The sequence below is a fragment of the Coloeus monedula genome (genome assembly GCF_965178545.1).
Source record: "Coloeus monedula genome assembly, chromosome: 2".
NCBI classification, from domain to species: Eukaryota; Metazoa; Chordata; class Aves; order Passeriformes; family Corvidae; genus Coloeus; species Coloeus monedula.
Genome location: NC_138782.1, coordinates 5,615,696 through 5,637,643, shown reverse-complemented (window position 1 = coordinate 5,637,643; position 21,948 = coordinate 5,615,696). Strand labels below are relative to the sequence as shown.

Sequence of the window (21,948 nt, the reverse complement as noted above, 5' to 3'; positions counted from 1 at the left end):
AGAGAGGAAAGCTCATTCAGCCTCCCCAGCCTGCCTCCAGCACCTTGGAGTGGGTACAGACTGAGACACGCAGCAGCTGAAAGTGCGCTAAAACCAGTTCTGCCTCTTGAATTTGCCCTGGGAGTGGTGAGAAGGTCCTTTTGGGGAGATGAACAACTGGGGGATGGGAAGAGTGAATGGGAAGGAGGGAGGGAGAGAAAACAAGTGGAAGAGAGAGAGAGAGGGTGGAAGAGCAAGGAATTGGGAATAGGAAAGGATCTCCCCAATACCTCCCTCCCAAAAGAATGGATGAGTCCTGGTCAGACTACTGAAAATTCCATTTTAATTGTTCCTTGCCTTGTTATTTTTTTGCTGTAAATGAACTGCAGGAGCAAATCTCAATGTGATTTCAGTCCTTTTTCTACTATAGTTCCTTTTTTTTCCCCCCCCAAAATTTGGCTTTAAAAATAGGAGACCTAGACAAAATACTCAGTGCATGACAATAATTAAGTTCCTAAAAACTTCCCAAAAGCTTTAATACTAAAGCACAATTAAATCATCTGTCAGCCAGCTGCATTTAAAAGTCAAATAGAGACAGGAGTTTGGAAAAACTCCAGGAAAGCTGCTCATTCTCCTCTCATACCCAGTAACATGCCCTCATGCTCTCTTAAAAACCCGTAACACTTAGGGCTTCTGCAGCATGCCTTGGAGGTTACTTCAAAATAATTTAAGTTAAAGAGTCTCATGAAGAGTTGCTCTGCCAAGTAACTCCCCTCTCCTGTGTAATGATAATAATGCTTTTCTATCTGCCGGCATTAGACACCACTGCTAATTGCAGTGTTGGCCAGCTGCCAAGGGGACAGAAATGATCCCTTCAAGAGGCACATTCTGGGCCTTTCATTTTGTGCCTTTCAAATGATGACCAAAACTTTAAGCTCTATTTGGAAACCAAAAGACCTCCAGCACAGACCAAAGGCATTGGTTTCAGTCATCAGAAGAAATGTCCTACTCTATAAAAAATACTTGAGTAATTTTTCCCAGCTCTGGTCACCAACTAGGGGGCCAACCACAAGATTTCCAATTCCAAAATGTATTTTTTCAACATGAACATAGCCAACAAGATGCATTTCCCGCCAATACTACCTATAAAATAAGGTTCCTAATTCCGTAAAAAGAATTGCAAAAGCAGCACAAAATTGAGAGCACAACAACTCAATTTTAATTTTTCAATCATTTACTGGAGATAGGGGGTTCTTACAAATGCTGGCAGCTTTTCTTCAGAAATTTAGGCCCAAAGAACTACACTTTAAACTAAAACAATTAGAGATCAAACTTAAAATAATGATAAAACAATAATTTACCTGAAAATGAAGAGGGACATTAAAAAAATCAGAAGCTAACATGGTTTAAGGTGGGGATAGGGCTGTGTGCTTCAAGCACTGAAGTGTATCTATCACTACAGGTGAACTGGGGGCTGAGGTGCTTTAAAGGGATAATTTAAATCACAACACTATCCTTTCTCTCTCCAGTGAAAAGCAAAAATGACAAGCCTTAGCTCTGACCCCAGCCCTGCAAACATTTAGACACTGAATTGGGTAACTAGCTGTGATAAAAGGATGTCTCACAGCAGCAAGATCAAGCCTGTGCTTCAATTTGCCACTAGATATGAACTAAAGCCCCAAGTATGTAACCCAATTATGTAATCAAGCTGTTAATCTTCTGTCTTTTCTTTTCGAATACCCTTTCTACACGTAATTCAGGTTTAGTGAAGAGTAAGGCACACATTCCGTCCTGAAAAATGAAATTGTATTCTAAATTTGGTATATAGGAAACTTAAAGCTTGGACCTTCATACTGAAGTATCCAATATTTAAACATATATATATAAAAACATACATAAAATTGAACTGTAACTAGTAAAACAATTTTAGATAGAGAGATTTTTTGGTAATGCAGCCAAAAATGTCACATAGTGAGGCCAGCAGCTTCCCATGCTCCAGATGAAAATAATCTACTGGTACAAAACCAAGTAGGATGTGTCTATTTTCCATGGGTGTGTTCTTGTCAAATCCACATAGTGCATTTATTGCTGGAATTCCAAATGAGTCAGTTTTCTATAACTTACTGTGCTTTAGGAATAGAAAAGAACCAACCCCACACTGTTTATTGAACTACTTCACACACTCACGATGCTTTTAAGGAATACTAAATACTTCTGCCAACAACTGCATTCTGGAAATACAGCAATAAAAATATTTCCTCTTATTCTGCACACATGGTATTTTAAAAATCATATACAAACTCTTAAAATATCCTCTTAGCTCTTAGATTTGTAACAGATTGAAATAATAGTGTTGAGGAGAATCAAATCCCTGTTTATAAAAGCCTACTTCAGTTTTTCTATTATTCTAGAAGGATTAGCAGATATATTTAGCTGGGGCCTGCAGGTGAAATAATTGCCTGCAATAAAATACTGGGTGCATTTTAGTGGAAACTGCTCAAATGTAACAGTATAAAAAATACAAAACACACAGAACACACTCTGTAACACAGCAGCAAGTAATCAACAGATGCAACTGCAAAGCCAACACGTAGAAAGCACAACACCACACACAGCTGGAGCTGATTTTTGCACCTGGATGTTACCATAATGGAAAGATCAGCGGATCAGAAGCGTAGCAAATAATGGCATGGGGCATGCAATGGAAAGATTGGAAGAAGCAAGCCACTGCAGACAGACTCGTATGGTAGTTAATGTATGAAAAAGCTTACTTCATTTAGAAAGCTCACTAATTGGTCTACCGTTAAATAATCAGTTTTGTCTCCATTGCTGAAAAGAAATTTATTAGAGAATGTAAGTTTTTATACACGATGCTACAGTAGGTATGATTTACATGTTGACATTGTTGATACTTTTAAAACCACCTACTATTTTCTACTTATAGTAAAGGAGCTCTAAAATCTCACTATGAACAGTCACAGAAAACACACTAGCTGTCTATGCTTGGCACAGTATATCTCCCACAACATATCTTCCTATCACTTAACAAACATGACTCCATAAAACAACATGTAAGTCCTCCAGCTGAGAATAAATTGAGTGAAGAAACTTTTCAAACTTCCAATTTCTTACTTAATTTAATTAGTTCACATACTGTGTTAATCACCTAGAGGAGCAAGTTAAAAATTACAGTAGTTAGTAAAGCCAATGCAAAAAAAAGAGTTCCAGGTGCTTCCTTTAACTCATGTAAAAGTTGCTCTAAAATACAGAGTGAACTTTTACATTAACAGTCTGAGAGGGGAGGAAGGGGTAAAACACAGACTGGAGTTTGTGCTAAAGTACTGCTGGTGCTACTAAGATTCAAGGGTAGATCAATTTTACAGTGTTCTCTCACTATTAGTTATGGACTAAAAATGCAGCAAAAAGTCTTTAAAGCAAGATTATCTTAAATTTGAACTTACATCTTCTTAAAGAGGTCCTCTATGTCAGTTCGGGGACATATCTTTTGGGTGAGCTCATAAAATTTCTCGTAAGTAAAAGCTGCAGGCTCAATTTCATCATTCTGCAACAAAATGCAAAGGTACATTTATCCAGACAAGAGAGCTTATGTGCTCTTTTCCCAAGAGAATATTTTGTATCAGAAAAAAGCAACTGAGAACTGGTTTAGCTCCCTAACAAGTATAAATTTACCTGGTGTCTTTTGTGCTCTCGCAAAGTAATTCTAAATCACCTTCATCATAGTTTGATGTGCTCGTATTCTAACCTTACAGTAACATTAATTCTACATAAACACAGAGCTGAAAAACAGTCTATTTTTCTTCTGAAGCATTAAAAAAAAAATCCCCAAACTCAAGTAGTTCAAGCCATCGCCTCTCTGGGGCTGCTGGCAGGGGCTCCCGCTGCAAGTGGGACAGAGCTGGAGAGCAGCTCTCCAAAGGAGGGGAGCAAAGAGCAGGAGGAGACAAGAAATTAAAAAAAAAAAAAAAAAAGCATTACATGCATATTCTGTGCTTATATATTTAGCATAAATAAACAAAAGGTAGTTTGTGACAGAAAAGAAGGGAAGCCTCCTCTAAGAGGCTTAAGGACCTCTGTGTCATACAGATTTAATCACATTTTGGCTCTAGTAAACAACCTCCAGTGATTAGTAAGTAACAAGCAATAGGCACACTTTTTGTGATGCAAATGACTTAGATTACAGCTCCAAACATGAATGAGTCATCAATTTATTAGTACACAAAAACAGTCATTCAAAACCACTAAATACCTTTCCGCTGGGAAGACCTAATTCCTTAAGTGCTTGAAAGATCACTTTTTCTGTTTTACCTGATGCAAAGGTTCTGGTTATGCTAAAACAAAAAACAGTGGAGAGAAAAAAAAAATCAGAGAAATGTTAGTCACTTTTAAACAGTCAGCTCTGTCTCTCTCTTGCTTTTACTGCCAACATTCTCCCCTGGCTTCAGTTGATGAATGTAAGCAGCTTCCAAGTAATAGTGCAGTTGAAGAAGTGCTCTAAGCTCCACAGAGCAGCGCTGCTCTGCCTGCAAGCCAGCCATTAGAAAATACATCAAAATAATGAACTGCAAACAGAACAAAAGAGGGGGGTTTTTTCCCCCAATACACTGGGATACAGAGCCATGCAAAGCATTCTTCTCTTCGCTCTTTTAAGCTGTGTGCTGAGATAAATGACTGTTTAGAAAGCAGCAGATTCTCCAAGTGAGGAGACTCGTATCTCTGCTCCTTCCTGGTTGTGGTGACTTCCCTTCCATTCCAGACATTAACCTGCACCTCCCAGGTCACCCATAAGGTAGGTGTGGACCGTTCCCCATGGCAGCTTCCTTCCTCTTTCCTTTTCAAGCAGCTGCTGCTATCAAGAGACTCCCAGCCACATGCCAAATCCCATTCCCTTCTGAGGTGCTCACCCCTCCCTCTGGATGTTCCCTCACCTCACAGCCAGTGAGAATATCCTGTCTGAGTCATACTACACACAAATCCTTTAAGTAGGCCTCAGTTGCCACTGGAATATTTCCACCAAACTGATGAGCATCCTGTCCTTCCCAAAGCATGACTTCACCATGCATATAACGGACAAACTGGTTTCACTTGGAATGAGATAAATCCCACAAAAATGTACCTATTTCATATGATTAATATGAAAGTGTTTGGTCTAGTTCTGTTTCCATTTGAGATGAGTTTGAATAACCCCTGGCTCTGGAAACAGGGATCCAAACCGGACAGCTCTCCTGCCTTCTGCTTAGGGTTTGAGCTAAAATGGTGTGTCCCACAACCCCTTGGTCTTGGTGTCTTCATCTGGTGAGAGAAACTGAAGTCTGTATCCAATACACATTTCTAACAAAAGCTGTACATTGGGAAACACTGATAAGAATGCGTTGCTCTTTATCATCAAGTGAGACAAACATTTGCTGAGACTTTTAGTTAATCTCATGCATAATAAATAATTGCACGTGGCAAGAGACGTGAAACAAATTGTTGCCATAGCAATTCACGGTTGTTTTGCTCTCCAAAACACTCTAAACTGCCCATAAAAATATTTTCATACTAATAGAATTAAGATCAGGAAGTGAAATATCTAAATGATAAAAAAATATTTTAACAAAACTTAGCCTTTTTTTTCTTTCTTACTGGCTCCTTACAACACTTAGATTTCTATGTCCCTATTTAGGCATCTAAGTTAGCTGTTTGATTTTCCAAAGCTGATAAGTACCAAGATATTTTCACTAAAATACAGACCAAGTTTAACTTCAGGCACTTGTTTCTTTAAAAAATACTCAGGCATCTATTTTTCTGCTAATTCTCAAACACAGAGTAATGTTAGCTCTACAATTTACAACCTATTTCCAGCCCTATAAATTTCTATGTCTGTTGTAATGAATTGGGCTCCAATAATAAATGTCCTGTAAAACATGTAATATTGGTGTAAGTAATTAATCAGATGCGTGCCAAGATTCCATGGCTGTAGGGAACTTATTTTTGATGCCAAACAAATTTTTTTCTTTCACAAAAAATGACAGCAAACATAGCAGTAACTTGTAATGAGAGCAGCAGTGTGGAGAAGATTGCATGAATCAAAAAAGATTGTAAAAATACAGCGTGACACACTCATTTTGCTAAGGCTATTGCAAATAAAACTGCCTTTCCCTCTCTCAGAAGAGACTTCATCCTAGCAGATTTACATTCATCTTGACACCTACAGGTGTTTACTCCTCATGTTGCACCTACAGTGGTTTGGGGCTTATGGTTACATGCCAGTGTACTTCCTCATAAATACTGAAAATACTTCCCGACTCTGGAACTGAGGGATGTGACTCTATTGTGCTTGTTGGTGGATTAAAGGACTTGGATACTTCAGACCTGCACCACTTTCCAACCATTACTTCAAAAATCAAGCCAGCACAACCTGTAGAAATCAATCTTCTGCCATGGCTCCACTGAATTTATCAGCTTGGCTTGACCTGGAAGTACTGACTACGCTGTACAAGGAATTATCTAACTTTGATTTCCAACCAACACTGAAGTATTGAAACAGATTCCAGACACTCTGGAGTAATCAATACTAAACACACTTACAAAACCTCTACTTTCAAATTCACTTAATTAAACTACTACAAAACAGATTTAAGCTTCATTTGTCATAGTTTAGCCTTTCCTTTTTTTCCTATACATTTTCATAGTTAGAACCTAAACTTGCTTAAATCCTTTAAAATGTAGTTATACAAAGGGACAAGCATAGACTGAGCAAAGCTAATTTCCAACCAGGCTCTCAATGAGCAGGTGCAACTCACTCATATAGAAAATCTATTTTCTGCCAACAGAAAGTTGAAGAAACCAAGTAGATTTTTTTTTCTCAACAAACACTGACCTGTTTACTCATCTATTACAGCAGTGCTAAAATCTGAACATACAAAATGTCTTACAAATTGCGTGTCTTTGCAAGATCTGTAAATGTAATTCTAGACTCAGACTGCTAAAATTTATTAAAGCCCAAAAGGCAAAACTGCTACTCTCTGAAGGTTTTCACACTGCTAACTGCCAGAATTCTTTCTCTCCCAAACACAGTACATCGATAGCAACAGACCTATGCCCCAAAATACATTAAAATCCAAAAGTAGCTTGAGAAAAATGCTTGTGACTTTGAAACTCCCAACTGTGCAACCAAGGAGTCACAAATATTTATGGCATTTACCACCAACAGCCCGAGGAGTGTCACCTTCTCAAGGCTCATCATTCCCTATGAAGAATGTGACAGCCGCAAAATTTGTTTCAAACTTGGGAGGAAGTGCAAGGAGCTCTGATTCTACAGAGGAGATTTTTTTTTTCCCTCGGTGTTTTACTGCACTTCTGTGTAAAATTGAAATACAGGAGCATTTGTGATAAGCATTCCTACAGCTGAACAGACCTGCTGGGCGTTCTGTTTCTGAGAGAGAAACCTTCCCATCTGTATCCCCAGAGCTACAGCAATTGCTACAGGAGCCCCTGGCAGCAGGAGGAGGGTGAGGAAGCAGGGCTAAATAAATAACAGTGGATTTAAACAGGTAAAATGGAAAGGTCACTTGGAGGGGAAGCACCAGTGGTTTAAACCAGTGAAAGAGGTACTGGGAGAGAAGCTTGGGTAGGAAATGTGAAACTTTGGTGCCCCTTGCATAGCAGAACCATTCAACTCACATTTCCCAGTGCTCCCTGGCTTGCCTTCCTCATATACATGTCCCTCTCCTTATGCATCTCCCTCCTCCTGTTTCCTTTTGATCTTTCCACTTCCCTTCTCTGCACTAAGTGCTCACGGATGAAAGGGGGAAGCAGTGAAATTCACCCCATCCCAGGCTGCCCAGTGCTGAGACCCATTGGTACCTGTGTCCCACTTCATTATCAGCAGCTCCTGCTGGACCAGGCCAATCCCATGGTGTTGCCATCCTACATCAGGGCCATGATTCCCCCTCTTTTCCAGTGCAGATCTGCAGAGCAGACTGAGTTTTTCTCTCCCCCATTCACACTCCTCACTGACACCTCGCCTCATCCTTTCAGTGGGTGACACAGCACTTCTCGTGTGAGCCCCTAAAATTCTCCACATTTCACTCACACCAAGATACCACATTCCTTGGAGTATCCAGATGTAAAGGAGATTCAGCTCCATGGAATAGTAGATCCCTTATGAATTTGTAAGCAACCTACTTTCGCAGTAAGTTAAACTGCTAGGGACTGATTTATGTTAACCTGTAAATACTGCAAATTCAAATTTAAAGACTTAATACAGTGGACCCAGTGAACTGGACTTTTAAGCAACAGACAGGCTTGTCTGCATACACAAATCTGTGCTGGAGCATAACAGAATTTATGCCTCACTAAATGTGATGTAAAATATTTAAAGGCAGAAATTGTTTCAGACAAGCTAGCACACTATAAATTCACACTGTGGAATAGGGTTCTGTGTTCGAACACAGGCAAAGCTATAAAGTCCTGAAAATCAATTTGTCCCTGTGGTATTGTTCCCTCATCCAGCTAATGATATTCCTCTCTTGGAACTTCTGCACAGGAGGTGCTTCATGGCAGCTGAATTTGAGAGAGAAGCAGGGACTTGGCCATGTGAGAACTGGAGGATTAACACACTGAAGCAGCTTTAACACTGTCAAGGCGTCACCTGAGTCATGAAACTAAAGAAACATGGAAAGCAGCATGGCAAGCTCTTTGTCCTCCTGCACATTCTACAGATGCAAAATCCTCTTTTCCTCCCTTGCAAAAAAAATGTTGTGTGAGGCTCATTTTACAAAGTCCTTCCTCTTGCTCCCTTCTGCCAGTTTCTATTTATGAAAAACCAGCATGCCCCAAAAATGTGGTTTGCATGTACTTTATGAAGAGAAGAACAGCTCAAGGTATGAGCATGACTGAAGTTCTAGAGCAGGAGGGGGGAGTATTATTGCCTAGCCAGAGAGGACTGAAAACCAGTAACTTGTAATAGTTAATAGCCGCACTGAAAGAAAGATGCTGTTCTGGCTTTGCTGTTCCTGACAACAAGTAACCCAACAATTCATTTACCACGTGGGCAAACCCAAATATTATCCTGGGGGTTCCTATAAAAGCAGAAGCATTTTTGGCAGACACATATATGTCTCTTTAACAAGGAATTACAGCTTAAAAGTACCTTTTTGTCCTCTACTTTACTGGCCTGCAAGCTTTTATGGTTCTTTTTTTAAAGTATTTTATCCAATTTTACAACTGAAAAACCCATCCCAGGGTTTGAGGAGTGTTAGGCTGAGAAATCTGATGCTCTTAACTCTAAGTGACTTTGGAAACTATTACAAGAACTCATATCCTCATTACAATGGACTGCAAAAAAATAAAGAAATTACTAGGTTGATAAGAAGTCCTGCCTAGCTTACCAAGGAGGTCAGATAAGAATACCTAGTTCCGTACTTACTCTTACATACATACTAGTAATAAAATTGATATTATATTCCATTATTAGGTGACAGAATTTTATTAAAATTATAGAACTAGGAACTGAAAAAACCTAGAGCTCCCCAACTGTGCTTACCTCCGAACTGGAATTTTCCCATTTGTGTTTGTTAGAAAGGCCAGCTTCATCCAGCTGAAATTAGAAATGAAATATTTTTAAAATATTATTTATTAAAATTGAGGTCTAGATACTTAAGTTTAACTTATTGCCATGTCTGCAAAATGAGTACAAACAAATCATTGTTCCGCAATAAAAACATTTTTCTGTAACCTTTTAGTGCTTGAGACAGAGCAACTCTTTAACTGTAAAGGCAAAAAGCAGTCCAAAAAAATCAGTACAGCAATTAACACAAATATGAAGATGAGAAAGTCTCATGGGATTTTGCTTGCATATGCATCAAGGAAAAAACAAACCAGCCAATAATTAAAACATACACTAGGATAAATCAAATGAGCAGTTACAAATTCTCCTATAATTTCTCCTGGGCAGGTGCCAAATATAGCCTTGAGACATCTTTGGTCTCAATGAAAGACAAACTCTTAACTCATTTAACACCATTTTCTTTATGACACTGTTTTGTAAATGTCAAACTATGAAAAACAATTGGTTTTTTTTTCCAATTCCAACAAGGAAAATACAAGGACAGGAAAATAAAGGAGAAAGGGGAGGAAAGCAAGTAACTTACTGTTTCTTGAGACACGTCATTGGACTGACATTGTTAGCTCTAAAGTTATGTATGATGGATCCAAGCCCTTCTACCCATTGCTGAAAAACACAAAAACACCGAAACACCAAATTAGGGAAACTGAAGAGGGAAGAAGTAGGAAAGTTTGTCTTGGAGGAAGGCTCCTCCTTGCAGCCATGGATAATATTAATAACCTGTGCTGAGGAAAAAAACTACCCACTTCACAGCCCATACCATGGAAAAGTCCAGCCACATTTTATCCATTATTATTTCATCCTCCACTGGACAAAGGGATTGTGCTTTCCACTCTTCCAAATGCTACACGTGCTATCAGCAGCGCTAATAAATCAGCTTATTGCCAGCCGAGGCAAGTGATCCATTGACTGATTTATTAAGCCCTCCATTTATAGCCCCATATGAACATCTGCCTCCCTTTCTGTGGTGGGGGGCAATGTCAGCTATCACTGAGCACCATTATCCAATGGGTGATGACATATTTAACTGGTCCAGTTTAGAAAAGGAATGAAATGAAATATTAATACTCTAGAGCAAACCACGGGGAGGCACAACAATTGCTCAGTGACGCTGACCTCATCTCACACCCTGCTACATAGTCAAGTCCTGCTGGGTTTTCTTGTTTTCATCCTTAAAATGCACAACATTCCAAATAACCACTGGGATGACTTCCAGCCAAGAGCAGCATGACAGCGCTTATTTATGTAATTCCTCTTTTAGGGATCTATTTTTCTGCTGTAGCCTGCACCCAGATTTTGCAGAACTGTAGAGAAGCAGCTTAAGGCTTAGGCCCGAACATGAACACTCACTGATTTCAGCAAGAATCCTGCTAGGAAAAAGCCATGGGAAGAGGAAAAAATGGCAGTGCTACCAGCCAAGTTCAATCTCAATTATGCCATTGTAACACTAGGATTACTCAACAGATAATTTACACTGGTGGAACAGAGATGGGATTTGGTCCACTGCTAAACATTAACCTTCTGAATAAAGGAGCTTTTTGCTTCTGGCCAAATGCTGTGCATGCAGCTTGAGCTGACTTGGGCAGGATCCAGAATATGACACTTATAAATAGATGGAGATGAGTGTATTTTTCTTCTCATGAATGAGTGCTGTACATCTGCAAGACAGATGAAAAAAAATCATGATTTATATTGGAGGAACACTAACATCTTTGGGAAATGGCATATTGTAAACTGCAGGCAGCAAATCCCTGCAGGCTAAAACAAGGTCTGAGGTGTCAATTCAACAGATAAACAACATACTTAAGGAGACCCTTGTACTCATGAAATATTAAATCTGTTTTGCTTTAGGAAAAGTAGTCACTTATTAAGATATGTATTAATATTTAAGTGTTCTTTTTTAAGTTAACTTTTAAATAAGTACTGCATAAGATTCAAATAGATCAAGTGTCTGTCTGGGAATCATTTGAATAACAGAACTCTCACTTAGGAGGAAAAGTCGTATTTGGGGTTTTCTTAGCTGTGTTTTTGGGCTTGAAAACACCCTCCCAGTAAGAATCTGCCCTCCCATCTCTCTTTTTCCAGCTGCATGAGTAAGACGGCTTTGTACTCATAGGCTGAAGGAACTGCCTAGGGAGATAAAGAAAGCGAGGTTCATGGGCTAAGATAATATTACTTATTAGAACTGATATAACTAGAAGCTACTGACAGATTTAGGAAACACTTATCTTTTCCTACAAATATTCCCTCACCTCAGATGATAAAGGAATGGTGCTTGAGATAATTCCATGCTAAATGCCTGAACAAATCTTATGTATACTTCCATGTCCTAGAACTGTTGAAATTCAATTACTATCAACTACCTGCATTTGAAGGTTTGTGGGGTTTTTTTGGGGTTGGGGTGTTTTTTTTTTTTTTGTTTGTTTTTGGGGTTGGGTTTTTTTGGTTTGGTTGGTTGGGTTTGGTTTGTTTTTGTAACATTCCTGCTGCATTAACACTATCACAGGTATATAAACATTTGTCCTCGTACTGTCTGCATTGTCTGTCCCCTCCAAAACTCCCCAGTCTTCCAACACTGACCCAACCACTCAATGGCACATTCACTGCAAACAAAAAGCCCTTGCAAAATTAAATTACACCAAATGCACATTGTGAATAAACTGCAGTCTTTCTCCCTTTTTTCTCTGCTAAAAACCACCACTGGTGCAGTACTGATAATATCAGCATTTCATTTGGAACTAAACACCTACAGATCCCTTCTGATTTGAAGGCAGTGGATTAAGACTACACCAGATACAACAAAAACTAACATTTAAAAGTAAGGTTTGCCAGCACTCAGCTCTGGAGTTACTTCTGCACATCTAGAAAAGCTGCCAAAAAGGAACACTGCAAGAAAAAAAAAAAAGAAGTGAAGAGAGAAATCAATACACTAAGCACTTCCTAAGTGATTTTTTTGCAGGAGTTGTCTTGATGGTTCCCACTTTAGAGGCCTCCCTAACCTTTTTTCAGTGTTAATGCCCTTCCCTAATAGAGCTGACAAATCAGGAACTGCACTCCCTTGGAGCAAAAGAGCACAAACCTACAACCAAACACTGATGAGCCACAAAAGCATCACATCTCTGCTGGCAGCAAGCAAAAGAGGGACCCAAGAGCCTTTGTCCAGCTCAGAATCATCTTTACATTGGCGTCATGTGCCCTGGGCAGGACACGGCAGCTCCAGAGCCACGTCTGCCCATCTGTTCCACACCACAGTGCAGCATCTGGCTGCCTGCCCTTTGCTTTGGGGCTAGAGCAGGTTCTGCAGCGTTTCATCAGATGCTGCCCACGGCTATCAGCTGGCCCCACATTAACCAGGAAGACAACAAAAAACCAAATTCAACAACACATTCAATGCAGTCAGACTTTTTGTCCATCTGAGCCAGAATAGTCTCCAATTAACTACTGTCTTCATACTTGCTTTTAAGGCACTGTAATCCAGTGCACAGATACTCACAAAATTCAGTGTCAAGCTGGCAATGTATTACTTTCCTTCAACAAAACGTTCTCAGATTTAATGTACACTTGTCTGATGACCTTGCAGGAGGGATGAAAGAAGGGCTCAGGTTTTTCTCAACTAACACACAGACAAATACAGCAGCAGCCTCGCTTGTATTCTATGACAGCACTCCTTATTTTACAGATGAAGCTGAAAGACCTGCAAATCTATGTAAGTAACAGGGATAAAGACCCTCAGTTCTCTTCTTTCATGCTCAGCATTTTCAAATCACTACCTTTGCAAAGGAGGAAAATCCTATAACAAGATAAATTCTGAAATGAGGTAGATAGGAAACATTTTGGTCTTAGAAAAAAAAATGTTTTTGATAGAAATCAGGGTATGTTGGATTCTCACTGATGCTAGTGCTGAATATTTTCCAATTCTCAAAATATGATTCAGTACCTTTAATCTGTCGAGGTAGCTTTTGAATGGCTCCCTAAATACAAATATTATTCCAGATTCACAGAGGGATCTGGGCCCTGCTATCTAATCCTAGAAAATCGACAGTCATGAAAAGAAACAAAAACAAACACCAGCGCACCTAAGCTCAGACCCTTAGGCTGATGGAAGAGGACAAAATCTATGCTGCAGGCTGGAACAAGCAGCATGTTGTTTTTCTCTGATGAGATCAAACACTGTCAAACATCTCTAGAAGGAGAAGGGGCAAGAAAAATCAATCAAAGAAGCACTCTCTTAGCTTTTGCTGTAGGACTGAAATGCTTCCGAGGCACTTAGTGACCCTGTGTTAGCTGAGGTTCACCGATGAAACACGGGCAGCACTGGCAGGGTGCACAAATAAGTCTGGCTTTTCAGCTCTATTTTAGCCATCAACCTTTCATTTAGGCAGGGTTGAAAAGGACATGAATTATGAAAGGTTAAAAATCACCATGGCCTACAGCTCATGAAATCCCAGACAAGGCCATGTATGGCTTATTGATCGACGGGGTCAGTATTACCCAGACATCTTGAGATTTTACCTTCCCTTGCCCAGTGCAGCCTCTCCAGAGTTGCACTCCACTTATTCCAGACATCAGGAAAGCCAGGGAGGCAAGGAGGCATTGCCCTCTGATTTTGGTGTTCAGTGTCTGGGACTGGCTGCCAAGGGCTCCGTAGCTTGAAGGCTCAGAAAGCCCACAGAGAATTGTCTCCCACCTCTTCCCAGGACAGCCGTGGGCTGGCAGGAATCACTGGCACTTGCCCTCAGCCAGCAGATGTCCCTCTTCTCTCAATGCAGACATCTCAAAACTCCTCTCTGCTCCACGAAAATCACCCTTCCTCTCACTCCAGCCAGCCACAGCAAGGAGACCAGAGGAGTGGCAGTGCCAAACCTCTTCCCTACCTGACTGACCGCAGCGCTGATTTTTGCAGGATATCGCTGTGAAAATACTGGCACAAAAATAAAAGGGATCCTTCTGACTTTCAAATGTTCCATCAGGAAAGCTGAGGCTCACATGCTCCATACTGGGAGCTGCCCGATGTGTCCAGACTGCTACCACACTGTAACAAAGCTTCCTAGCCTGGAGTGGCTTTTCCAGCCTTGGAGGGGCCTACTCTGAAAGGAGCTGGAAGAATCACTTTGACTGCTTTTGTATGCAAACTAAGAGAAACACAGTGGAGCTCTGCACAGTGAAATCGACCTCCTGGCTATGGAGAACTGAGGCTAAAGCTGTCAGTTTACTGACAATTCCCCAGTGGCATAGCCAAGAACGTCCATGAAAAGGCAGAAGAGCACATGCAAAGCCCCAACAGTTAATTGCAGGCTGGGATATGAAGATTTCTCTAGAGAACAGGGCATTACATCCTGGGCACAGGTAAGCAGTGGTCATATTTAAGGCAGTGATGAGATAGAAATGTTTATCATGTGGGCTAAGAGACATAAGCCATATACTTCCACAGTGGGACACAGAGAACAGCAGGGAGGCTTCTAGAGATCTGTTCAAGAGTGTTTTGCAGGTTCCTTGAAAAGTTTTACTTTGAAACATCAAAACAAACCAAAGCATTGAGAAAGCAGAACTTTTCTGTAATGTATTTGTGGATTATTCCCACGGGAATCTTCTGCTACTTTCTACTACTCTTAACAATATGATTTGGGCAAATGTTTAATAGCTTGTTTCAGGGGAAAAAAATCAGGGTCAATCAGGCTGGGCTGGGTAACATGGTCTAATGGAAGGTGTCCCTGCCCGTGGCAGGGGAGTTCAAACTGAATAGTCTTTAAGGTCCCTTCCAACCAAAACCATGCTATGATTCTATGAAACAGAACTTTTCTTTGTAAATCAAAACGAACTTGATTAGTAGAAACACCAACAAAAGCGATCAACCTGAAGTGCTTCGTCTTACCAGAACATCTTAAACAAACTGAAAAATAAAAAAATTCTCATTCCAGCTGAGAAGCTGGGAAGTTTAACAATGTCAAAATGAAATGTTTTCAACTGCAGTTGAAAATGCCATGCCATGAATATTGTTAGCTGTATGATATAGCCTGCATTTACCTTTATGTTGTTTGTCAGTGTGTAATTAAGCATTTTAGCACATTCTGTTCATTGTGGTACCTCACAGGTTAAGTCACCAGTGTGTGAACCACTGTCTCAGTAACACACCTGCAGAATACATCTATTTTCCATCAAATCCAACTAAAAGTGTAAAACCAGTGTAAAAGGCTGCTCCTCTCTCCTTCCCACCCTGTCTCCCCCGTGGCTGTTCCTATCCCAGACCTACTGCCAGAGGAATGGTGTACATCAGCACTTCCCAAAGCCACATTATCTTAAACACTGGTGGGAGCTTTGCCTCTAAATATGATTTTAACATTAAGGCTCTTCCTTAAATTGAATTGAATTGAATTAGGAGTGTTCACTGAACTCCTCTGCCAGCAGGGCATGGGGAACAGTACTTTCAGGCAGAAGGGCAAAATCTGTGAGCTGGAGAGATGGTCCTTTCCAACAAAACAACTGGAGCTGGGAAAGTACAACCATCAGGGCAAATTTAGCCCTGATATGCACTAAAATTAAGTAATGTTAAAGAAGATGACTTAGGGTAATCTTTTAAACTAAACTCCTTAATGCATTCCAAGAGTAGATGAGCAAAGAAGACAAGAAGTCGAGATTTTGGGTCACTGAAGTACAGCAGCTTTATTGGACTAATGTCAGCTTTGGAAAGGCAGCCCACATGCCAAGGGCTGAGGCCTCACATCAGCACTACATCTCTTCTGCCCTAAGGAAATTCACCCCCAAATATTCACTGGCCTTTTCAAATGTCCTAGATTGAGGAAAACAGATTATCCAGTTACTAGGGCACAAAAGTCCATCTGGGAAGTGAAAAAGAAAAATACACACATACGCTCTCATCTCTACTATGCATGTGTGTGTGTTTTTTAATTTTAGCTCAGGGTAATTTATATAGCCTGATTTAATCAGGATTCCAAACATCAGGTTTTAAATTCCACCTTTTACAGTTACTCCCTACTACCACAGTGGAGCTGCTTTAGGAGTGGACTACGACAGCTGCTTGCAATCAGAGACAGAATACACCCTATTTTGTGGCTGTTTTAAGAGTGGAAATGAAAACCAATTTCTCAGCTGAAAACACCAATAAAATTTAAGTAGATAGAATGTAAATACCAGAGTTGGAGCTTGGAGACAAGTGGAGAGATAATAAACACACTCTTGTTGTTGGAATAGCTATACTTGGAGCTCAGCAATGCCTCAGACAGACCTGCTGAGCACCAGGGCCACATGGGGCTGCCCCTGGGCACAGGTGATGACAAATGACAATGGGCAGCCTGGGATGGGCCTGGACTGGAGGGCTCAGCACTGCCCACGGCAGGCACCAGCCCACCTGCCACAGCGGGGGCACCCCCAGGGACTGTCCTGCTCTGCCACCCTGTGCCAGGGATCTGGCAGAATCTGCTTCCCACCAGTACCACTCCTTGCATGGATAGGCTGAAGAAGCCAGGAATTTCCACCAATTTTCTTTGTCATGGTTCCTCAGTCCCATTTTAACCCATCCTTCAGGGAGTAACAATTGCTTCTTCTCCAGCTGCAAATTATCACCTACAGAACTTTTTTGGGCAGAAAGATTCTGAGCTTTTGTGTTTGAATCTGCCACTCAAATCCCTCATTTTTAAGTATTCCAATCAGGTACAGATCAATCCTGACCCTGGTTTATCTCAGGAAGGGACAGAGTAATGCTCTGTTCCTCATGGCGAGAGTGGGGAACAGCAGAAGCCTCAGGTTTCTTACACCTATTTTACAACCCTCACACATACCAGGGCTGTTTAAGCCTCAGTCATTGCCCCTTCTCCTCCTAACTCTTGCCTCTGACATTTCAAAGGAGGGGCTTATATTTGAACACGGATTAAATCAAGGCCTATTTTAAACTGCAGTTAGCAGCTGCTCAGCTACTTAATGCCATGCAAAGGCTTGCTTCTTCTAGAGGGGATTTACTCTGTCCCACAAGAAAGATGTTTTCTCCTGAACAAAACAGGAAGAATTAAACAGGAGCACTTCTATGTGCAGATAACTCCTAGAAAATTCTATTTTAGCACAGAAGTACAGTAGCAAGTTGATGTATTTACCATACACCAAAGGTCAACACAGTACGGGCCAAATTCCCCAGTGAAGGCAACTTAGAAAGCTCTACATTGATTTTTTTGGCTTGATCTGCTTTATCCTCTCCCTCGTGCCTCAAACAGATCATATCAGATGAGGTGAATCATCACTGCTGACAGTTCTGGATACATGTTTTGGTGGAAAGGCTCCCAAATGCAGGACTCTGACATCCATGGGCTCTCAGAGCCTGCCCACTGCAGCATGACACACCAGTTCTGTAAGGCTTGGCTGTTAATGAGCAGTACATCTTTTCGACAGCATAATTAGCTCATCTCTTGTGACAGTCTGTGTAATAGGCCAACATTCTCACAAACCAATTAGTCTAATACAGGTTATTGAGATCTAAGGTGCCTAAGAAACTTAACTGCAGCCGTTTTCACAATAAGTCAGAGACACTGCTGGGTTAAGTATAAAAGTGAATGCTGCCAACATCTCCTTTGCTTTGCTTCTTTTTTCAAATGCTTTCAAAACATAACTCTGACACATTATTTCCCTTAAAGCCTGCTGAAAATACACACAGTAAAATCAATTTAGTGTACCCATGTAAGTTATAAAAGTATTTCTCCTATAAAGGAGTTTACTCAGCATTGCCAGTGTTTCCAAAGATATGGATCCAAAACAACGAAGAATAAACCACGTCTGCCATCGGGTTTAGTGATGCTGCATTCAGCAAACAGTTTTAAAGGAGGGGACTTAACAGGTGTGTGATACTCATCACTATTTAATACCTATCTCACAGGCAAAACATTATAATCCTAAATACATCCAATCAGAAAAGAAAAGGAAAGAGTGTGTGTTTTTAAAAGCCCATGAATGTCTGGATCTCAGCTAGCAGTGTACCATCAGCACTCTGATCAGGTTTCTCAGAGCAGTTTACAGCCGAGTACCAGGGCAGGTGGAGCCCAGAACTTGAATGTGAACTGCAATCTCAAGCTCTCAGGAAGGATGACATGTAAAAAAGCACCATTGTTTCCTTAAGACTGTTCCATGTCAGCGGGAAACAGAAAAGAACCTGCGTGCACTGGGATCCCCTTAACTGGAGAGAATTTTCTTCCCTGCTTTTGTCTTTTCAAATAATATGAACCACACGGTACAATTAGGTTATTGCTGAACAAAATTTTGCAGAGCTGAACTCCACCCACCAGGAAAATGGCAGCAATTGCACTTCCCTTCAGCATCCCCATCACAGACCCACTGCACCATCAACACCTTATCTGCTGAACCAGCCCCACACAGAGACACTGAGCAGCTCAGGGAATGCTCTGTCCTGTATAATGGTCTCAGTGTCTAATGTTGATAAATCACTGGGCGTGCACAGGCTGATAAAATCACTGCTTCCTCTCACCGCAGCACACAGACCTGTTACAGAATGCTCCACATGCATGTTTGCTGTCCTTTGGAAGAGTCAGGCAGCAGACACAAAACCAGGTATTTCAGTCAGCCACGCAGGCAGACTTGGGAAAAACAATTGAGCACTGCTGATGAGCTCCTCTTTTAACTCCCACACACTGTTTAATTGTGAAATACCTTGGCTATTTCTGTGTTTTCCGCTACCATGAAAGTGAAGCTGATGTTGACCAGATCTGTGCCACTGCAAACACACACTATCCGTCCTTCCAACTCATTTTCTGATTTTCCAACAGCCTCAAGTGCAGTTAGTATTTTGGGATCCTGTGAAAGAGAATAAAGAACTTGTTACATCTGCAACACTTCTGTTATGCAATGCACTATGGTAAAAATGCATTTTCGCCTCCTTTTACATTTACACCTTTAAACATTTGCCAGTCATCTTAAATGAGTGCTTTCACTTAGAAACATTGTATGCAAACCTGAAATAACAATATATTCTAACAGTTGGGAACATGATTGTGGGAACCCATATTTTCATCACGAAAAAGACAAATTAATCACTCCAAGGACTGGAAACAGAGGAACAGTACTAATCCCTAAATTAATTATTGCAATCCAGTTAAGTCCATAGTTCCTGAGAGTCATGATCTCTGTGACTTCTTGGCTGTTTCTTAGCGACGTGTCACACAAGCTGCTGTCTCTGCTGCCAGAGATTTAACGGGCGTATTTTTTAAAGACAGAGCTGAAGTCTGAAGCACACTGGTGTGGCTGTTAGCACGTGGAACATGGGGTTGTCTGCATCACCACATCTCATGTCCCTTCTCTGTGGGGCACAGATCTCGCTCTGTGGATTCCCAAGAGAATTTCTAAGAGACAGGTACCTACAGTCAACACAAAACCACTTAAGACATGAAAGTGGAAATGCGGAGTTCACAACAAATCTTCTAAACTGAGGGCCTGGAGGAGGGAGAGCCACAAATCACTGCAGAAAAACCTGCATATTCTGAAGAATACCACTGTGCAGATTTCCAAAGTTTTGGGGTTCTCCAGAACTCCTAGTTAGTACTTCTGCTGATACTCTTAAAAAAGGCAGACTGTGACCAGCTGCCCTCTCTGAGCACCTATGTGCATAAAGAGGGATGCAAACAAATCTTTTTACATTTTATGCCAATGGAGCAAGAAGATAAAATAAATTCAAACAGATAAGAACAAAATTTGGAAAATGAAACATTTTTTCCCAGATCCCTAAAACAAGTATCACAATACACTGTTACAAGATAATTAAAAACTCTTGGTATGTGCTCTTAATGTCTGTTCAGCTTTCACTGCATCCTGAATCCCGCAGCACGTCAGAAAGACCAGATGACTGAACCTTCCCACTGCAATCACAACAAATCACTTCAAAACCTAAAATTTTAGGCTACGATTGCAAAATAAAAGCTGTGTTACTGGTTTTATTTAAAGGAATGAATGCCATCCTGCATTTCACCTTCCGTTTAAATAGTCTTTGTTGAAATGAAGAGTTTAAAGTAACTATAGAGTACCTTTGGTACAGCTCCAAAACGAACACTGTTGATCAGGGAACATTCTAATACCTGTCCCTCCTGAAATGACAAAAAGGATATGAGGTTCAAAGGTCTGTTGAGACAGGGTTCCATTGGGAATTTCAGCAAAAATAAACAGTGAATTTTATTTGCAAACACTGGTAATAAACACTAAGCAGTATAGTTCCCCTTAATAGCAGTTAATTCCTTCTTAAATGCTTCACTTCTGTCAATTCTAAAAGAATAGGATGAAGACTAGTTTTGGAAATAAACTAACACAGTATTTTAGATCTTTGAAAACCAGAATATAAATCAAGTGCAATAATATATAATATACACTCCTGACATAATTGTAATATACCTTTCCTTCACTTTTCCAGCTCAGAAAAAACCCAAATTCATCCACTTGGAAGAGACAGTTGCTTTCAAAGACAAAAGATTCCTATAGAAAAGAAAATACAGACCATTATTTTAGTCAGTTTGACAAATATCAATTATTTATCATTTGAAAATAAAGGATTGTTCTGTTTCTTCCCAAAGACCCTCCTGCAGAATTTGCTGTTCCCAAGAAAACAGAAACAAGGGAGGCAGGCTTCTAAAAAAGAGATCATTTTTAATGATTTGTCTTATTGTTGATGCTTGAGACACCGGAATGCACATAATTAATATTTTCCTACCTCATTGCAACTATGAGGCAGTTTTATTTAATAAAAGCAGTGATTCTTACCTAATAAAAAATCTTAATGAAACGGAACTTCAAAAAAATTACTGAAGATTAAATGCCTTCAGGTGAAAAATATATAATCTGCCAACGCCACCTTCGGGATCAAACGGCCACATTTCCTTTTAGCATTCAGAATTTGGGAAGCACTTTTCTGTTGGACTATGGCAGTGTACATGCTGCGAGTGCTTTGCAGCCAGAGTATCTGACAAGCAGAGCTTGAAGGATATTGATTTGTAGAAGAAATCAGGAAAGAATGGCATTCCAAAGAGACCAGGCAAGGCAAAAAATCAGATTAGCTGAATTTAAAAAGAAATTTCCTCCACACACCTCCAGCCTCAATTAGAGCATCATAAATTAAGCTAAAATGCAGGAAAACAGTGTGCAGAATCAATCACTTCTTCAAGAAAAAGAGGATCCAGAACTTCCTGACTTCCTTAATTGAAAAGCAAGGAGCACTTGTGAGAAGAGTCCTCTGTGAGGAAACAAACCAGGCTCCCAACTGTGCCACAGAAAACCTGGAATAAACTGCAGCAACTCTCGGAGCAGGAGAGGATCATGGGATGGACAAACAGCCTGTTGCTCCA

The 21,948-nt window shown here is 40.5% G+C and overlaps 1 protein-coding gene across 1 annotated transcript in view; it reads right to left on the bottom strand.

Annotated features, from left to right (window-relative positions):
- The window catches only part of PLCB4 (phospholipase C beta 4), a 186,659-nt gene that overhangs the window by 62,291 nt on the left and 102,420 nt on the right, over positions 1–21,948 (bottom strand). Inside the window, exons 4-11 of the mRNA XM_082276996.1 lie at positions 21,002–21,082; positions 20,641–20,700; positions 19,274–19,417; positions 10,134–10,213; positions 9,527–9,580; positions 4,247–4,328; positions 3,441–3,541; positions 2,751–2,808 (exon numbers count right to left, since the gene is read on the bottom strand). Coding sequence (XP_082133122.1) covers positions 2,751–2,808; positions 3,441–3,541; positions 4,247–4,328; positions 9,527–9,580; positions 10,134–10,213; positions 19,274–19,417; positions 20,641–20,700; positions 21,002–21,082 — 660 coding nt within the window. The remainder of the gene's footprint in view (positions 1–2,750; positions 2,809–3,440; positions 3,542–4,246; positions 4,329–9,526; positions 9,581–10,133; positions 10,214–19,273; positions 19,418–20,640; positions 20,701–21,001; positions 21,083–21,948) is intronic.